Source organism: Corvus hawaiiensis, chromosome 4 (assembly GCF_020740725.1).
Source record: "Corvus hawaiiensis isolate bCorHaw1 chromosome 4, bCorHaw1.pri.cur, whole genome shotgun sequence".
Classification (NCBI taxonomy): Eukaryota; Metazoa; Chordata; class Aves; order Passeriformes; family Corvidae; genus Corvus; species Corvus hawaiiensis.
The window spans coordinates 68,149,387-68,167,528 of record NC_063216.1 but is presented as its reverse complement, the minus strand read 5'-3'; the positions used below and the strand labels follow the sequence as shown (position 1 = coordinate 68,167,528).

Here is an 18,142-nt window from a genome sequence, read left to right as displayed (position 1 = left end):
GGACCTGTGAAATCTGAACCAGTAATATCCTTAAACATTACCTGGAATGAAACACGCTTGCAATACAGAGAAGTTTTTGGGAGTTACTAAACTTGGTAGCTACCCAAGGTGTTTTAAATGTCCCATTCCTAGAAGATGACATGAAGAACTAATCAAATTATTAAAGTATCTTTCTGCGTTTCACCTGTACTTCAACTTAGGTTGTTCTACATGATATTCTATATCATTTGCATTCCGTGCGCAGGTTTCTTTCCCAAACGTGCTTTAATTTAAATAATATGGATTTAAATCAAAACAGGCAGACACAGAAATATGCTGGACATACTAAAAGATACAGCTCACTGCATTTTTTTTTCTTTTTTACCATCAACCATAGAAAGCTTTATTCCAAGCCTGATCACACTTTCAGTTACAAAACACGGGGCAAAAAATAACAGTTAACACGCAAGAACTGCCATATTTCTACTTGCCTCTATTCTTATACTGGACTTTCCACATTGAGGGATGGAGAATAAACCTCTCTCATTTTTAACATAATGAATGTACCTAAGGGTAGCAAATAAAGGTTTTTATTATTTTTAATTTCATTTCACAAATGTTTTACTTTCCCCAAGCCGCCGTTTGTTAGTGCAACAATCCAGCACAGTGCTAGTTGCTGAGGTATACATGGTTAAACTAATTTTACACCTTCAACCCAAACTGCAGTGTTTTCTCTCTCCTTTTTTTTTAAAAGTAATGAAAGCCATATATTCACTATTTCACATTTCTAAAAATAATTCCACTCTAGAGTAAAGAATGGTTTTGTAATAATGACAGGCTGTAAAATCAACAGCCTTATCTTTTATCACCCATAGAACTCCTGCTGTTCTTTTTTTTTTTTTTTTTTTTAAGTATATTTTGTGCAAAATTAAGTTCTGTGTAGGTCTGTACCGTAATTTGGAAAAAACTGTGTATAAAATGTATTTAATTTTTAAAAACAATCCCAACGTCAAACAACAGAGAAAGGAGAAACAGATCAGAGGCAGCTGAAGTTTTCACATGAGAAACTAAATATAGTATGTTCTTAAAGCTCCAGTAATACATTCTTCCAAAAACCAGAATGCACTTTGGTCATTATTAAACATTAGTACAGAGGCAAATAAAATACAAAATGCTTGTTTGTGTTGCTTTATATATAAAAATATTTTTATACCACATAAGTTTAAGATTCAATACTTCCAATCTTTCAAGATTCTGAAGATTAGCAAACATAGTGCAATGTCCAGACTCTTGCAATTTTTCAGTATGAAGCCAGTATTTTAGAAACAAAATGTAAGAATACTTGTGCCTGGTGGTAATAATCCTCCCAAAATAATTTGTAGAAGGGAAGTTTGTTCCAAGCTGCTTAATTCCACAGGGATGGACACATTATTTTTGTCACACTGAAGAACCACGAGTCAATATGACTGGTCCCTGTGGGAGGCAGAGATAGCAGGCAGAGGGAGAGGTGTTGGAAACCCCAGCAGAAAGCACAAGGGAATGACACCTGCTGGGGAGGAATGGGAGTTATTTCAAGACACAAACCTGCCAAATACCAGGCTTTGTGAGCTCTGCTGCTCACCAGAGCAACTTGTTCTCTGTGTTTAATTGTTCTTAAACTTCAGTGTGGTACGAATGGCATATACTATAGCGTACAAGAGGAGAGTATCTATCATTTGCTCACTCATTCAAAGCATTCTTTTCACCAGTAAATAACTTGCTTGTTTAAATATTCAACTTCAACGTATAATACATACTCCTCCATAGTTCACCATAATATATCCCAATTAATATACATTTATATGTATAAAGTTTTTCATTAAAAGTAACAATAAAAAGTGCACATGCACAGTCAGAGCTGCACAGAACAGCCTAGTATTTCAAATAAATACAATATTTAATTTTTATCAAAATATCATACAGCATAGTAATAAATTTACAATTATTGCTCTAATAAGTGTGTTATCAAAGAACACTTGTTGACTTCTTATATAATACCTTTTAAATATCCCAGGATATTTAAACTGCAGCCTATATGAGTTTAGATCCTGGAATTACTCAAAATACTAGAAATACCCACTTGTTTCTAATAGCAATATAAAACATTTTTGCTACCTGTCATACTGTATAGTCAGTACTTTATTTTTTGAACATGTCTCACTTTTCTATTGCAACCAAACATCTATTGACATTGTCCTCATAAATGACTGGTGCAAATGAAATATTCTAAGCAATTTTACCACACTATCAAAAATCAAATGAATTCCATATAGTGTTACTGGTAACTAAAAATGTTCAGCATTGGCTTCAGCTTTAACAGAAAGCGCAATTTAGTGTAACCAATTTTCAGGATTTCAAACTCTCAGACACACAGTTTTTGACCCTTCCTAAATCTGACCCTTTCCAAAACTAAGCAAGTAATTTGAAAATAAAACATAAATGTCAACTAGAACGAACATTAAACCAGTGAGAAGATGAAATAAATATAAAGATTGCACAAGACAGATGTAAACACTTCGGTTTTCCAAATGACTTCCTTGAAGAGGTTGTAGCGTCTGAGATACAGATTCGGTGGCTGCTGTGAGGCAGTTTTGTCCATCAATGAGCTTTTCTATAACACTGTGTTCTGTTATCTCATCATCTTTCTATACTGTCAAGATTTGATCTTCCAGAGCTGGAAAAATTAGAGCAGTACATCAATTTATTTCTCGAACTGTTTCTGTTTACCAGAACTGCAATACCACCACATCTTTTTTTCTTACTGCACTTGCTGCGTATTCTAATGACACACAAAATACATTTTACATTCATTTACTTCTAAACAAGAAAAAGACAGTAGATGTAAGCAAACTTGATGGCCAGTAAAGGGCTTTGTGACAACTACAAGCTTGTGCAAGATGCTTGTGCAAGACGGATAGCCTGCTGTGTCTGCCTCCCTTTAAGAGCTACAAAGTCAACAGTGAGGAATTAGAGAGAGAAATCAAATCTGGGATATGAAGAAAAGTTAAGGAAGGTTTTGTATTCATAAGTGTCTCTGTATTTGTGTCAAGAATTCTTGTAATTAAGTGTCCTAAATGAAGTTACCAAGCCACAAAATGAAAAAAAAAAAAGTTTAAAGGGCTGGTCTGACAAATACATTATTCTTCTGATATAGCTTTAATTTAATAATTTAGTAAGTTTTCAAACAATAGATCTTCTAGTTAGCCTGGTTCAGAATTAACTATGCTACAATATGTGTTCCATCTACAAGAACATAGTGAAAAAAAGGATGCTTCTCAAATATTTACCTTCAGATTAAATCCAAGCAAGTCACTGATGACACCAGAAACAGCTGACAGGATGACAACTTGGGTGATGTTATAAAGCAGTGGATTCATTGTAAGCCCATATAACCTAAAGGGACTGTCCAGTTCCTAATAATGCAAAACAACGGCATTGTTAAAAAACAAAAATTACACAAAGGGGGTTTTGTTCACATATGTATTGTGCAATATTAGACACTTTATGAAGTCTTCAAGACCCAGTGAAGTAAAACACTCTCCTATTATTCTGCATATAAAACACAACATGCAGGAAAATATCCATCACATTAACTGACTTGACTGCTGTTGTCTTAATAACCCTTCAAAAAATTGGAGGCTACCCATGTACAGCATCTACCAATCTGCTCATGAAGCCAAGAAAATAAAGAGCTAGGTGCCACCATCTTAGAATTCCTTATAATTTTCCAGAAATCACTTTCAGTGTTAAAAGAACTGACAAGCAGCAGAACCACAAAAAATAAGAAAAGGAAGATTTTTCATAATGACAGAAGACTACCTCACAACTATGAAAATTAACAAAAATGTCTTTCCTATTGCAATTTTCTTCCTTTTCCATTAATTTTGAGACTAACTACTGATCAATACAGCCAGAAAAGGATGATAAAGGAAAAAAAAATCCTAATAATCATTGGACTGCCAATACTTTACATTTTTTTTATTGGAAGGAACAAAAAATTAGCCCAAATTAATCTGTAATAAAACTTCAACAAAGATGCTATTTCACCAATTTTCAATTAATTGTGTGTAGATATAGTCACCCAAACTTTTCTGGCCGAGAAATACATCAAATAAAGGAAGGAAAAATGTTTTAAAATATAAGAGTGGATTATATAAAGTCTACCAACTATGACTGCTTTGGTCATTCATATTTTCTAGCTTTAAATTCATCTTCATCCCTCTCCTGTATTACATCCTGGGCCTTGAAAAAGGCCTTATAAACTCTTTCTTAAAAAAGAAGAATTTCAAAGCTATGACTCTTCTTTCAAAAAGGTGAAATAAGAACGAACAACCTTTTCATTTAGATGTAATGTGGTATAAAACTCAGCTGCAAATACAAAAGATACAAAAGACATGAGTCTAAGAAGGACAGCAGAGAAATTCTTTAAGGAAAAAGTTTTTAGATTTTGGATTCATCTTACCAATTTTGTGAATAAGAAAACAATAAGAATATTCAACAGAATCTAGTCTTTATAAAAGTTTAAAGATCAAAATCAAATTTTAAAAACCCTGAGCCCATTTAGCTACTGGACATGAAGTATGTAATTGTGCTGATCACTAACTACCAAGAATTTATTTTAAGCTCATAGTAGGTGGCTTGGAAATCTCACTTTTCACTACATTTTTACAGTAACTAAGTGATGGCCTGAGTCTTGTGCCACAAAAGGGATTTGTGCCACAAAAGCCAAGTTCCCTACTGGAAAAGGCTGTGAGTTGATACAGTTCTGGCAAGAGTAAAACACAAACACTTTTTTTGAAACACTGAAAAGAGCACGAAAAAATGGAAGCAACTTCGACCAAGAGTTGATCACCATCCAACCCACCCACATTCTCACGGCACACAAACACTTCAGCTCATGAGATGATAGCATGAACCTGTTGGCCTTTGTCTGTTCTACTCATCCAGTTTCTCCTTGAATCCAGAGAACCTTTCTGCATCCACAGTATCCTTTGACCACCTGATGCACTGAGCATACTTCCTTTCGTTTGCTCCACAACCAGATCCTAAAAGCCCTGCAGTCCCTTACTCCTACACCAGGAGATAGTCCCTGACTTTGGCTCTCCTTATTGCTGCAACACAACTCTCAAGTTGTTGCTTTGTCAGCACTGAGTCCTCGCTGACTCCATCAGTCCTCTCACGGAAAGTGCTGTGTATCGTTTTAGAGGAGGGGACCAGCACACACCTTGCTCAAGGTGTGCTGGTGGGGGGAATTACTCATCTAACTAGAAGAAATCCTCTGATTTCAGCTTCTGGCTGGCCATATTAAACCAAGGTTTAGCTTCATTTTAAGGGTTGCTCCCTGGCACATGGGAATCAACAGGCTAAGGGACCAGAGTTCAGTGTGTGGTAGAGTGAGGCCACAAGGTCTTAAATCACCACTATATTGACACTCAAAATAGACAATAAAATTGCATCATTTATTTCTCAAGCATTCATCATCCTGTCCACCCTGAAGTACTTTCTCTCACACTGCTAATATACAGCTAAAGAATAAAAACTTATTGGATGTAATAGTAATTTGCAATCCACAATCTGCAACATAACAGACTGCAGTGTATGAACAAGCAGCATCACTGTGAAAGCGGCACGGGGCAAATTTAAACCAAAAAAACACCCTACTGCCTGCAGAAGTCACACAAGTGACTCTTTAACCAACCTATTCTACTTTTTTTATAATATGGGAATACTATTTTAATTCTTACCTTCAATAACTTAGTAGCAAGCTTTAAAACATTGTTCACTAGTGTCAGTTCCTCCTTCTTATTAGGCTTTTTCTCCATTTTCAAGTACAAGTTTATCTGATTGAAAACAAAAACACAAGTATCACCACCAACTCAGAATTTAAAGGAATTAATTTGGAAATATTCAATATTTCAACAAAGTGATTACTCAGCAGCCAAATGACAAAACTGCAATGACATTTCTGCAAGCAAGCAAATTTTTTGTTTCCTTTTTAATATTTAAGAACAAGTACTGGCTCAGCACCATAGGAAAACACAATCCTTATGATATAACAAATTACATTTGACATTATTATAGCACTGACTTTAAAGTTTAGTCTGATCTATAAATTAGGCAAGAAAAACCACCAACATAGGTAAGGTTTATATAATTTCTTTTCCTCATTCAAGAGTTGCCTGAGGTTTGACAATTCATCTCCAGAAGGGTTTTATACAAGTGGGCAGACCTTACAAGACTTAACATCCTCAAAAGTTATTGAACAGAATGAAATGCTAAAACATAATTCTGCTAAAGTGTAATTTCTTTTAAAAGATTCTAGTATAATTTAGTACTTCATGAGCACCTTGAATGCAGAAAAATCAATCTTTCCAGTGCCTTGAAGTATTTGAAAAATTATTAAACTCTTCATTGCTGTAGGAGAACAGTACATTGAACATTTCAATATTTCTGTGAAGCAGACTTTTTCAGGTCATTATTTCTGAGAAAGTTAAGAGTTCAAATTAGCTCTCTTTCGGCCTTTTAGTAATTTTGAAACATCAACTTTCATTCTCAAACAGCCTATCTTTGATACCCAAGATCAGACAAAGGCTAGGTTTTTTTATTTTCTATTGCATAACAAAAGCAAATCAAAGGAAAAAGTGTCTTGAAAAGCCACTGAATTTTATTTTAGGATGAAAACCTTCAAAATAAAACATGAACAATTTAGCAACGTGCTGAAGTAGTCCTTCAGATGACACCTGACTACAGAAAGGAAGAGATGCTATATGATGCTATGATATACTTAACCACATTGTTGTATGGTGGTTATTGAAATACAGTCCACAGACATCTAAAACAAGTAACTGAATATTATCAGATCTCCCTAAAAAGACCACTTTCTTACACAAGTTAAGAATCAAAACCTATGCCTAATATATTCCAAGGCATATTAAGGTCGTGAACTATCTATTACTATTGCATTTTAAACTAAAATTATGCTTCCACAGGCAAAGAGATTCCAATCTTTAAATATAAAACTACTGATTTCAACGATTCAATATTTATAAGCAGGACTAAACAAAGAATAAAGGCTTTAATTAGCAACCCTGAAAACCCTAGGAAGATTCAAACCTCTTTTAAGAGCTATTATGATTTCCTTAATTTCAATAACAAACATGGCATCAGGAGAGGAGTGTGTATGCACAGCCATCTACCACACATATTTTGAGACCCAAAACTGGCAAAATAACAACTATGGTCAGACCATACACTTGATTTTGCTCACAGATTTACAAGACCAATTAAAAACACTTTCAGAAGGACCTGAAAAATTACAACCAAACAGCATACAGTCAAAAAGATCCCTTTTAGTTTCCCATCATGACTCCCAATCATGAAATTCATAGACTGAATATAAAGAACACAGAAGTGCCTAGAACTTTGCTTGCAAAAGTAGAATTTGCAGTTTCGTCTTATCCTTGGAGCATTTAAATTGAATCTGGGAATTGAGACTCATTTGTCTTTTTTTGTTAATGTTGTTGTATTTTCCTATTTGTTTTCAGCTTTGTTCTCTTCTCAGTGAGCCTAATAACTCTACTGTGTTGTTTTCCAAGACACTGGATCAGATGTGCTTTTTTAGATAAAGTGAGTGTCAGTCAATTTATTCAGCTTCACCCCTCTTGAAAAGCCAAAATGTCAGACTTTCATGAGTCTGTCTCAAGAACACTGTAAATGTGCTGTAGTACCCAGCTCTAGCAAATGAAAGTGAGTTCTACCCAGGGTGAAGTGTATCCTTTTAATTTTCTGAGAAACAATTGTGAATTCTACTTTGGTTTTCATTTCATAAAGCTGTCAGGTATTTTTGAGGGAAAAGACTTATAAGCTGGATTCAATGCAAAGATAAGTGTTTGATGACATAGCACTTCTTTAAGTTCTGAGGACATACAGAAAGTGTTTCTTTCAATGTCCATACTAGACTAAAATGTTCAAACACTGAATCCCAGGAAGAGCAGAGTATAGGAACCTATGAAAGCAAAATAAAGGCTTGGCAATCTCTCTCCCCTTGTTCTCTGCATTTTTTTCCAATCTTTATCCCAAACACTTCCCTCCATTTTCATTCCAGGAACAGCAGACAAACTTCACTGGGACATTCGGCTATTTGTACTCTGAGAATCAACAGAACCATGCAAAGCTCTCCAGGCTCAGGAACTCTGAAAGGTTTCAGAATGGTGCAAAATATCTCACTCAGGACAAGGCAGACGGGCAGTCTGGCTTCTCCATGTCCAGCCTCATCATCTTCAGTAAAGGCAGAATAAATCATTTATATCATCTGTCACAGGCCTCACATCCCAACTTTGGGACACACAGTTTGGAAGACTTTATTCTCCTACTTCAACACATTTTCTGTAGGAAACCTGTGAAGGTTTCTGAAACTGCCTATTTACCTTGCCCTAAAGAGATTGTTTTGGACCACTGTGAAACTTAACAAGAAAGAGATTTCTTCTTCCCTAATTGAACATGCTTAGCTCGGAAAACTATCAGCAGTGCCAGGCAGAGCAGAGAGGGAAGTTTGAAGTACAAACACCAACCAGAACATTCCTGAGAAGAAACACACATAGACCCAAAGCCAAGCTTGAAAGATGAATGAAAAAAAAAAATTTCCAAGGAGTCTAGAGGAGGCTATATGTAATCCATGCAACCTAGCCATCCTAAGCTATCAGGCTGGAAACAGCAACTCACTTCACAGAGGGTAAGTTTGTTTTCAAATCTTTTACTCACCCACCCAATACTGAGATTCCAGGGGTTTTTTTCCTATCTAAAAACTATTTTTTATGTTTGTGTTCTGTAAGATGTTAAATTATATCAAAGGAGATGGTACCTCTAAGCCCACTCACTTAAACAGAAGTTGGGATAAAGTCAAACATTTATCTCAGAAACTGAACTTTGGGTTGCAGAGTGTTGCTTCACTTCCCTATAATTAACTCCCTAATCCAAACTATTTTAATAAATCTACAAGGCCTGAGACCTACCAGATGAATGAGTTGTTTAGATATAAAAATATAGGTATATGCAAATTCTCACCTGCTCAGTTAGTAATATTGAGGTATTGCTGTATTTTTTGCTTGTTTCAGATCCAAGAGTAACAAATCTTAAGAGAAAAAGAGTTAGTGAAATGCACCAAATTACGAGTTCCCAATTGTAGTGACAATCAAGGAAGATCTCATGCATGTGAAGTAGCTGAAAAATAAAGAGAAAAGAAATCAAAATTTAATTTGAAATAATAATTACACTATGATACAAGAAGATGGTTACATATCTCCACACCTTCAAGAAACATTTCCCAGTAATAAATATATGGAAGGTTTTGAGGCCTACAAAATTTGACTCAATTTTAAATCAACACTGTATTAAAGATATGAGGTCTGAGAAAAGATAAATAAAAAACCACACTCTAAGACAATTTTAAACTCCTGTTCAAATTTGCAAAGGCACTACATGGGATAAAAAACAAAATACAGCCTCACATGTACTAAATTTTATATAAATTACATTCTTAATAAAATATCGTTAGCTACCAGGCAAACACAATAGAGTTAATTAGAAATTGGAAAGAAAATACAACCAGAAGCCATTCAGAAGATCCCCTATATTTTGAAACAGTAGCTCAAAGACAAATCTTAAGCAGTAGAAATCTTTAAACATAGATTTGCTTACTAAAAGACTTTCCACTAGAGGGCAGGCAAATATAGCCAACAAGCCTGTTTCCCACAAAAAAGCATCAACCAAATTCAGTTATCAACTGCCTTTACAGAAGAAAATGTGTATTGATGCAAAATGTTACAAAGAAAAAAAAAAAAGTGTTCCAAAAACCACAATGAAAAATGAAGGAGGACACAGATTTAACATACAACAGTGATATCACAGAATCATAGAACATCCTGAGCTGGCAGGGACCCACAAGGATCATACAGCCAATCCCTGGTCCTGCACAGGACACTCCCAAGAATCACATTGTCCCAGGTGCAGAATCCACCACTTGCCCTCGTCAGACTCCACACTGTGGGTGATTTCCCAGTCCTCTAATTTGTTGCTATAAATAAGTTTATTTCGCTATTACAGAAAAACATGCTAAAGTAGATGAAATGAACAATACAAAATGGAGCTCCATTCTGAAAAGCTGTAACAGCTATTACTGGATTTTCCCTGGGGTCTTCTAACTTACTAGAAATCACTGTGCAAAAGGCACTCAAAACTGTTTTGAAAGCTATTTAAGTCATGGTTTTTTCTCTACAAGTAGAATTTCCTCACCTGTGCACAACAGATGAACACAACTGAGATAGTCAGTAGGAAGGCAGATGAAACTATGACATCTACTGAGCGCTGAGGACCTCGACGCTGAAAATACAGGATATGCACATGTGAGTGAAACCCCACCCCATCAGCACTGGTATTTAGCATAAGTAGTAAGAATCCCACTGTTCTTCACTGTTTATTTCTCAGTTGGGTCAGTTCCCTCTGCACCTGCTTCTGACCACTTTTTTGCTAGCCACATTATTATACAAATGTTCCTGGTGGCACAACAAAAGGTGGAATACATAGGTGTGGCTGCGAGGAAAGAAGGAAAGACATTCTCTCCACAACCCTCTGCAGAAATTTAAAACACCAAAACTACATTCTATCATCCAAGTGATGTTATCCTCCTCACCCCACCAGCACCATACTAAACTTTGTTTGCTTATAGTTCCTGCTTTCCATGCTCTCCAGCCTCCACACCGTAATTCCTTAATGTTTTCATAAACCTTTTCCTGCTTGTAAAAACTACTGATAGGAGATTTCAGGGATCAGAATGTCTTACATAGACACCATTTCTAGCTTCACCTGGCACACATACACTTACAGCACAAATACACATGAACTGTCTTGCTTTATAAATTCCTTGTGTTAATGATACCAACTGATACGACTCTTACAATAAGATACTGTCAGCATATACTACAAGTGGTCAGTTTTTACCCAACATTTTCACAAAACTTTTCAGCTGGCATTACTAAGACAAGACTCCAGCTCTGAGCACACTCATGCTTTAATCCAAGGTGAAAACCAAACTTCAACTTTCTCAAAATCTGTCTGCCTGCAGGCACTGCTGGCCGAGAGTCACAAAACTGAAGCAACTATGGGACATATGCACCAATAGTGAGTGTACAGGAGGAAATAGACTACAACACCAACCTTCCACCAGCAGCATAGGAGATATTTTATGTTAGAACATAATCATATGGTATTTTTAAATGTTTAAAATTTATTAAATGTGTTAAATTCTTATTAAAGCAAAAATATACATTATTTTACCTTTAGATAGGACCTGAGAGAAAGCCACATTTTTATATTCTGCACTTTCTTCAAGCGGAAGTGAGGAACCTCCGATTTTCTTGCCCTTCTGGCAGATGTTAGATGACCAAAAAGTTTGGCAAAAAGTAGCCTCTGCAGAGAAGAAAATAAAATTACCTTAACTGTTAACTGATTTTCAGAGGCACTAAAAAAATAAGAGAAAAGGCCTCAATAAATATGTCAAAGTAATGTACAACATACCAGCAAAAATGAAAATAAGTTAATATAAACCAGAAATAAGTGCAGCAGTATATTATTAAAAAGAGGAAATGCACTACAACATTTTAAAAGTCTCCATATTCCAATGATTAACAAAATTTAGCTACACTTTGAGTTCTTTTACTCAAACTTTAGACAACAGATCTGCTATGCTCTTAAAACTTGGGGAAAAAAACCCAAACCTGCCTTTTCTAGTTTCATTAGAAAGCACCTATACCACAGGAGATCCTTTCAACAAAAATCATTATTAGAAGCAGGTTAATTCTATTCTACTATATTACATCACATATTTTGACTATAATTTGAGAACAGAAAGTATAAAAATGTTTCCTTTGCAGACCAGTAAGTATTTATATGCTGCAGCTAGTAAGGTTGTTCTCCGAAGTTTCAATTGCAGTAACAAGCCAGGGTGTATTACTTCAGAGAGCAGCTCTCACCATCTCCAGCCACAGAACTGATCTAACAATGAAGCAGGCAGGGCCTTGGCCACGGATGGACAGAACTGTTCTGAATGTCCCATCCCTGAAAGTGTTCAAGGCCAAGCTGGATGGGGCTCTGAGCAACCTGGTCTAGTGGAAGGTGTCCCTGTCCATGACAGGGGGGTTGGAACAGGATGATCATTAAGGTTCCTTCCAACCCAAACCATTCTATGATTTTATGAATTAAATTGAAGGTTTTGAATGAAACATACTGGAAATTTATAGAGCTCTTTTCCTGAAACTACATCTCTTTGTGGAAACGTGAGACAACCTGGGACATGACTAAGCATTGGGTTAATGCATTGAGCCAGTTTTCCCTTAGGAATTCTCTCCAGGGGAAAAAAAAAAAACAAACCAAAACACCGTTAAAAACAACTTTTTAGCTACAGAGACTTCAGTCCACTGGAGTCATCTCCCAAACTGCAAGCCCACTGAAGTGTTTATCATCACTGATCTATCACTCATAGTGTGCTGAAGAAAACAAGTTTAAAATATCCACAAAGTCAAAAAATACAAACATTAAACCTTGGTTTGCTTCAGATGAAGTCTCCTGGCTTGTTTTCATACCTGTTTATATGTTCTCTCTGCTACACAGAGCAGAAAAAAGAAAATCCACACTAGAGACACCCGGACCACAAAACTTATAATAACCATTGAGAGAACCAAAACATCTCCATCTGATCCAAATGCAGTCATGCAAAGCTCAGTGGCAGAATGTGCAGCTAGTTGTTCTAAATCTTTAGCTTGGGAAAGTCGAAAGACAAAGGGCATTAAACCCAAGATTAAAGATATGACATTTCCAAAAATTTGATAACCAATTCCTGGTATATAGCTGTTCACCTAAAAACAAAAGAAAAGGTATATATTTAACTTCGGAATGATTTTGTCATTAAGTCAATAAACAAAAAGTTAATGTCTTTATTTTATCACAACACTTTATAATCTGGCAAATTACATGAAAACTTCAACCAATCATCTTCCCATTTTACTACTGATAAATGAGGAAGTCCTCAAAGAGCACTTAATGCACAGGAGCCAAGTAATCTAAAAACCCAACAGCAAAACACCGCAGTTAAACTCCAGTGCATATTCCTGCATTAGAAATTCACTGAATGCTGAATTAACCAAGTGGGCCAATCAGACTGTGCTGCTTGGACACTTTACCTTGCTCCTATATCTGGTTAAGGCTGTACCCTTTTTAGTGGAATCAAAGTGTTTACAGTGCAGACAAGACTGGAGCTCTGTTGTGCTGGCTATGGCTTGGTGAGTTTATCTCTGCTGTGCATCGCATCCACACCTGTAAAGTCTCTGAGTCAAGCAGAGATCAGAACTAGGTTTGTGAATACATTGCTTTTTAACAAGTTGGAGAGAGTAAGTATCAACTTGTCAGAACTAGTGAGAGTTTTCTTCAGCTGTGCTTGGATTTTGTGACCAACTCTACAAAATACCCACGCTGTCTATATTGAAAAAGAGCACAATATCAACTAAATGCATTTCCAACTGTTTCCTGAAGAGGAGTACTAGGAGAAAGGAGGGAGGACTAGTGAGAACATCCCACTCATCCTCTTAGAGGTTTGCTTCCTAAAGAGGAAAGCTTTCTTTTCCAATCCTAACTTTAGCATCCAGATAGGCAGATCTTTATTCATAACTCAATAAATTACTTGTTCATCGAAATCAAGGCAATAAACACGAATATTCACAGCATGTATCAATAAAACTGAGGCTGGCTATGTGTGCAAGCACCTAACAATGCAAACACCTTTTTTTGTCCAGACACTGAAGATTTGGTAGCTCTTTAATCTGGTATTAACAAGTAAATCAGTGTGATGTAAGCCATATAACAATAATGTGAATAACAGATACTTAAACAATAACACAAACAACAAAACACACAACTTAAAAAACCCACAACCAACCAACCACACCCCCCAACCATAAACCAAGCTTGGTAGTGATAGTGGTAGTGCTTACAATTCTAAATACAATATTTGCATAAAGCAAAACAAATACTCACTCTGTTCATTATCATACCACTGATTTCAAGCACAGACATATCTGCTTTCTTGCAGTCATTACCCTCCCATACAATTGCACTTATTTTTTCTAATCCTGGATTCAAACTGTGGATCCAAGGCAAATGACTCTGGGAAAGACAAGGAGTATCTTCCATCAGAATTAATCTTTTTTCATGTCAGTATGCCTTTGTCAGCAATATACTAACAACAAAAAAATGCCCAAACCAAAACACTTTAGACTGACACAAATATTGCTATAAAATGCTATATTGCTATATAGCATTTACTTCTACTATATGTTAACCTCATTCCTCAAAATCATCCCCTTCTTTTCCAAGAAATAGTTGTGAGAACAGAGATCTCTCCTTCTCCATACTCCATTTTGTAATAGGGATTAGTTAATGTGACTAAGGATTTATTGGCTTCTTTTTCACTCAAACATATCAAAGAAGAAAGAAATATGAAAACAAAGTTCCATTTATAAGTAATTTTATAATTCTGACACATTTAATGAATTTTTTTTTTATTATTTATTTCCCTCTAACATTCTGAAAAGCACTCTTCTCAGGTTAAGCCTAAGGGAAACAATTGTTTAATGCACTCTTGATAGTTGTATACTTCCCAATCCTTGTTATGGATAAAGACCCCCTGTGCACACTGTATCTGGCCAGACTCAGAGAGCAATAGGTGTCTAATCAGTACAGGCAGCTCCTAGAGCCAAGCAATCCCACACTCATCTACTGATTGCACTTAGGGCTCAGGGACCTTCTTCTCAAACCAAAGCCAAGTGAGAACTAATGGATATGGGAAAATGTTAAGGTGACAAGTTATGCTGTGGCCATTTCTTGACTTTCCTCAGTTCTGTCTCCCTCCTCCTCTCCCACTCAGGAGATTAAAACTGCTTTCAAGTTTAGTCACCTGGCACTATGTGCATCACACTGCTGGAGGTGGTGGTGCTGGCAGGGGCAACAGCATGCTATTATTTTTAGATTTTAATTATCATTGATCAAAAGTAAAGCTTTATTTTCATTTTATCACTTGCTTTGTAAGTATTGATCTGAAATCTTTTTAATCTCTTCAGTACTCAATTATATCCCTTATTTCAAATGAATGAAGAAAAAATGATTTATATTATTAGAACATCATAAATATTTGTTGCAGGTTTTTCTTAACCACGGTTTTCCAAGCTCTCCCTCTAGAGGGAGTATCAGCACCAGGAGCTGAAACTCAAAAACTTACAATCTGCAATCAAATAGAAAAATTCTCAACTCATCAACTCAATAAATACACTGCAATTCAACTCACTACTCCAAGGCTTAGTGTTTAATGGAATGCAAGCAGGAAGAACTAAAAATATAAAAAAGGCTGCATGAAATTCAAATTGCTATTATTAACTTTAAAGTTAAAAAAAATTTTAACTGAATAGAATTTAGACATGTATAATACACACATGATATCATATACATACACATATACATGAAGCATGTGTTATCCTTCTGTTTGCTTTTCCTATATATACCTTTTAAAATAAGCAAACAGAAAGCTGTCTGATATGTGCTTATAAAAAGCAATGCCACTAGAGAAAAAAAAAGGGGGGGAACCCACCAAAACCCAAACAACAAAAAATTAAACAAAACAAACAAACAAACCCCCAGAAAAATAAACAACTAAACAGAACCACTTATCAAAGAGGAAACGTAATCAGTACTTTCCCTAAACTAGAATTAAGATTCAAACACTCAAATAGTCTACAGGCTATTTTGATATATTGTCATACTCTCTTCATTCGACAAATTAATGACTGAGTAGCAGAAATCAAGTTTTCCTTCTTTTAATTCTATCAAATCACTTTGGCTTTGATACTTCCATTTAATATAGGTCTTTGTCCCAGGCCTTCTGTGACATATGATAAAACAGGCAACACTGAGTTTATGTGTAGAGTAAAAGACCAAAATTGGTGGACACCAACCTGATGAAATGGGTCATCTCTGTACTCTTTCTTCACACACGGATTCACTTGAGGGCTTTCCACATCTGTCTCACTGGTACAGGACGAGTGGCACTCAGCACAGTGTAAGAGGTCCTCCCACAGCACATCTTCTGTTTCTGACTCTGGCCTTGCACTCTCAGAGTCTTGTCTGGAGCTTGAGCACCGAGAACTGCAGCTAGTACCTGATTTAGGTGTATCCTGAAACCCAAATATCCACTGGAATTAATGTAGCTGTTTTATTCCACATCATTTCCTAGCAGAGAAGTTCAAATCAGTGAACCTGTGTCTATCTGGATTTTTAGGTTCTAATCCATTATCTTTCTCATTGGAAAGATTTGGATGTTTATTGTGTCTAAGAAGTTGCACATTTTAAGATACTGTACCAAAAAAGCAACAGTCCATGGCCCCTGCTTTTTTGGGGAGGGGGTCACATAAGGAAGAATCAAATCATATTCATTATTAAAAGGAAATAAGTACTTCACAGATTTTTTGGAGCTCAGTAGTTTAGAATTTGACAGCAATTATCAAGCCACAAGCTCCAGCTATAGCTCAAACTTCTGAGGAACTGACGCTCAGAGTCCCTAAAACCACATTATTACTACTAACAGACCTTCTCAAAGATGGAGTGAGCTTGTTTGAAGACAGTAATGCATCAGGTATAGAGGGGAAAAATAAGCAAGGGTACACATAGCTAATGCCAGGTAATGCCATGTGTAATCTGCAGAGTTATACATAAAATTTTAATTATTTTAAACAAACTGCAGTTGACAAACAAGTATGCCTTTGTAAACTCAAATTTTACCTAGATCGTAGATAAAGAAAGAAAAATCTTGAGTTTGGGACATTCAAATCTCCCAATACATACACATGAAACAATCTACTGTTGTCTTCAGAACAACAATGCACAGTTTAAACTACTTTCTAGAACAAACAGAATCCACTTCCAGCAAGACGGGGTGTAATACTAAAAGCAGTACCACCTACTCATTGCCATCCTCTGGCAATTTCCATTCCCTCTTAACACAAAGTTTACTTCTTTCTACTAATTTCTCTTGAGAACACACACACAATGTTTTACACTGAAACAAAAACCTAAGCAATGTTTCAGCAGACATACTAACTTAATATGATTCATAATGCATTACTATCTGAAGAAATGTTCTTTGTTCTTTCTGAAAACCACGCTTAATGTATTTTATGTAAACCATTTTGTAAAGAAATGTTCAGAAAAAATTTGATCTGAACTTTCTCCATCTTTTACAAAGTGAGGGATAACACCAATGCAGAAAGAGTCTGAAGTATTTTTTTCTTAAAATGCAAAAAAGAAGATATTTATAGAAGGCAGTCACTTCTGGGTACCACTGAGGCCTGAAGTTAATAAAGTAAGAACATTTAAAAAAGCTTGCTCAAACAACAGTTAAGTAGACACGTAAACACAAAGATAAAAGAAAATGTAGGACAGAATTTGAGAGTATATCCATTGACTTCACTAATTTATTTTTTTAAAATACAAAGAAAGCTTTCACTGATTCGAAAACTATTGTTTCATTTCCTTTGTAATGGTGTGGGGGAGGCAAATTGGTAGCAAGAAAGAAAAGCTTCCTCTTTCATTGCATCAGTCAGATCAGTGAACGAGGAATAAATGTAAAACAGTACTGCCATAGCTAAACATGGATTACATTTTGTCTCTTTAATTTCTGAAGGTATCTACAAAGTCTTCCCTAGCTTTGAAGCACTTTATGCAAGAGAAAATATATTTAAGCTGAAAAAAAAAAAAAAATCAACTGTAATAGCATATTTCTGCTTCCTCTTGTGAAGCACTACGGCTGCACAAGCACACAGTGAAGGGACATCTTCTGTAACATGAAACAAACAGCGCCATTATCACAAACCACACATGCAAAAGGCATTAAACACTTAAATCAATTAACACTCTGGATCTTCTTAACCAAAGTCTATGAGAAATAAGAACAGCTTATCTAATAACGTTCTTTATGTAAAGCATCAACTTCAAGGCTTTGCAGCTGTGATCAGAGCAAGCAATATCTGAA

General features: G+C 35.8%; 1 protein-coding gene across 5 annotated transcripts in view; it reads right to left on the bottom strand.

Annotated features, from left to right (window-relative positions):
• Positions 1 to 245: 245 nt before the first annotated feature.
• PHTF2 (putative homeodomain transcription factor 2) overlaps positions 246 to 18,142 on the bottom strand; it is a 62,592-nt gene continuing 44,695 nt past the window's right edge. For all 5 annotated transcript variants that reach the window (XM_048300922.1, XM_048300923.1, XM_048300921.1 and 2 more), the window contains 9 exons: positions 16,071 to 16,289; positions 14,101 to 14,229; positions 12,654 to 12,926; positions 11,350 to 11,481; positions 10,309 to 10,395; positions 9,082 to 9,237; positions 5,763 to 5,858; positions 3,306 to 3,431; positions 246 to 2,692 (listed from right to left, as the gene is read on the bottom strand). In XM_048300922.1, coding sequence (XP_048156879.1) covers positions 2,672 to 2,692; positions 3,306 to 3,431; positions 5,763 to 5,858; positions 9,082 to 9,237; positions 10,309 to 10,395; positions 11,350 to 11,481; positions 12,654 to 12,926; positions 14,101 to 14,229; positions 16,071 to 16,289 — 1,239 coding nt within the window. In that variant the 3' untranslated portion in view covers positions 246 to 2,671. The remainder of the gene's footprint in view (positions 2,693 to 3,305; positions 3,432 to 5,762; positions 5,859 to 9,081; positions 9,238 to 10,308; positions 10,396 to 11,349; positions 11,482 to 12,653; positions 12,927 to 14,100; positions 14,230 to 16,070; positions 16,290 to 18,142) is intronic.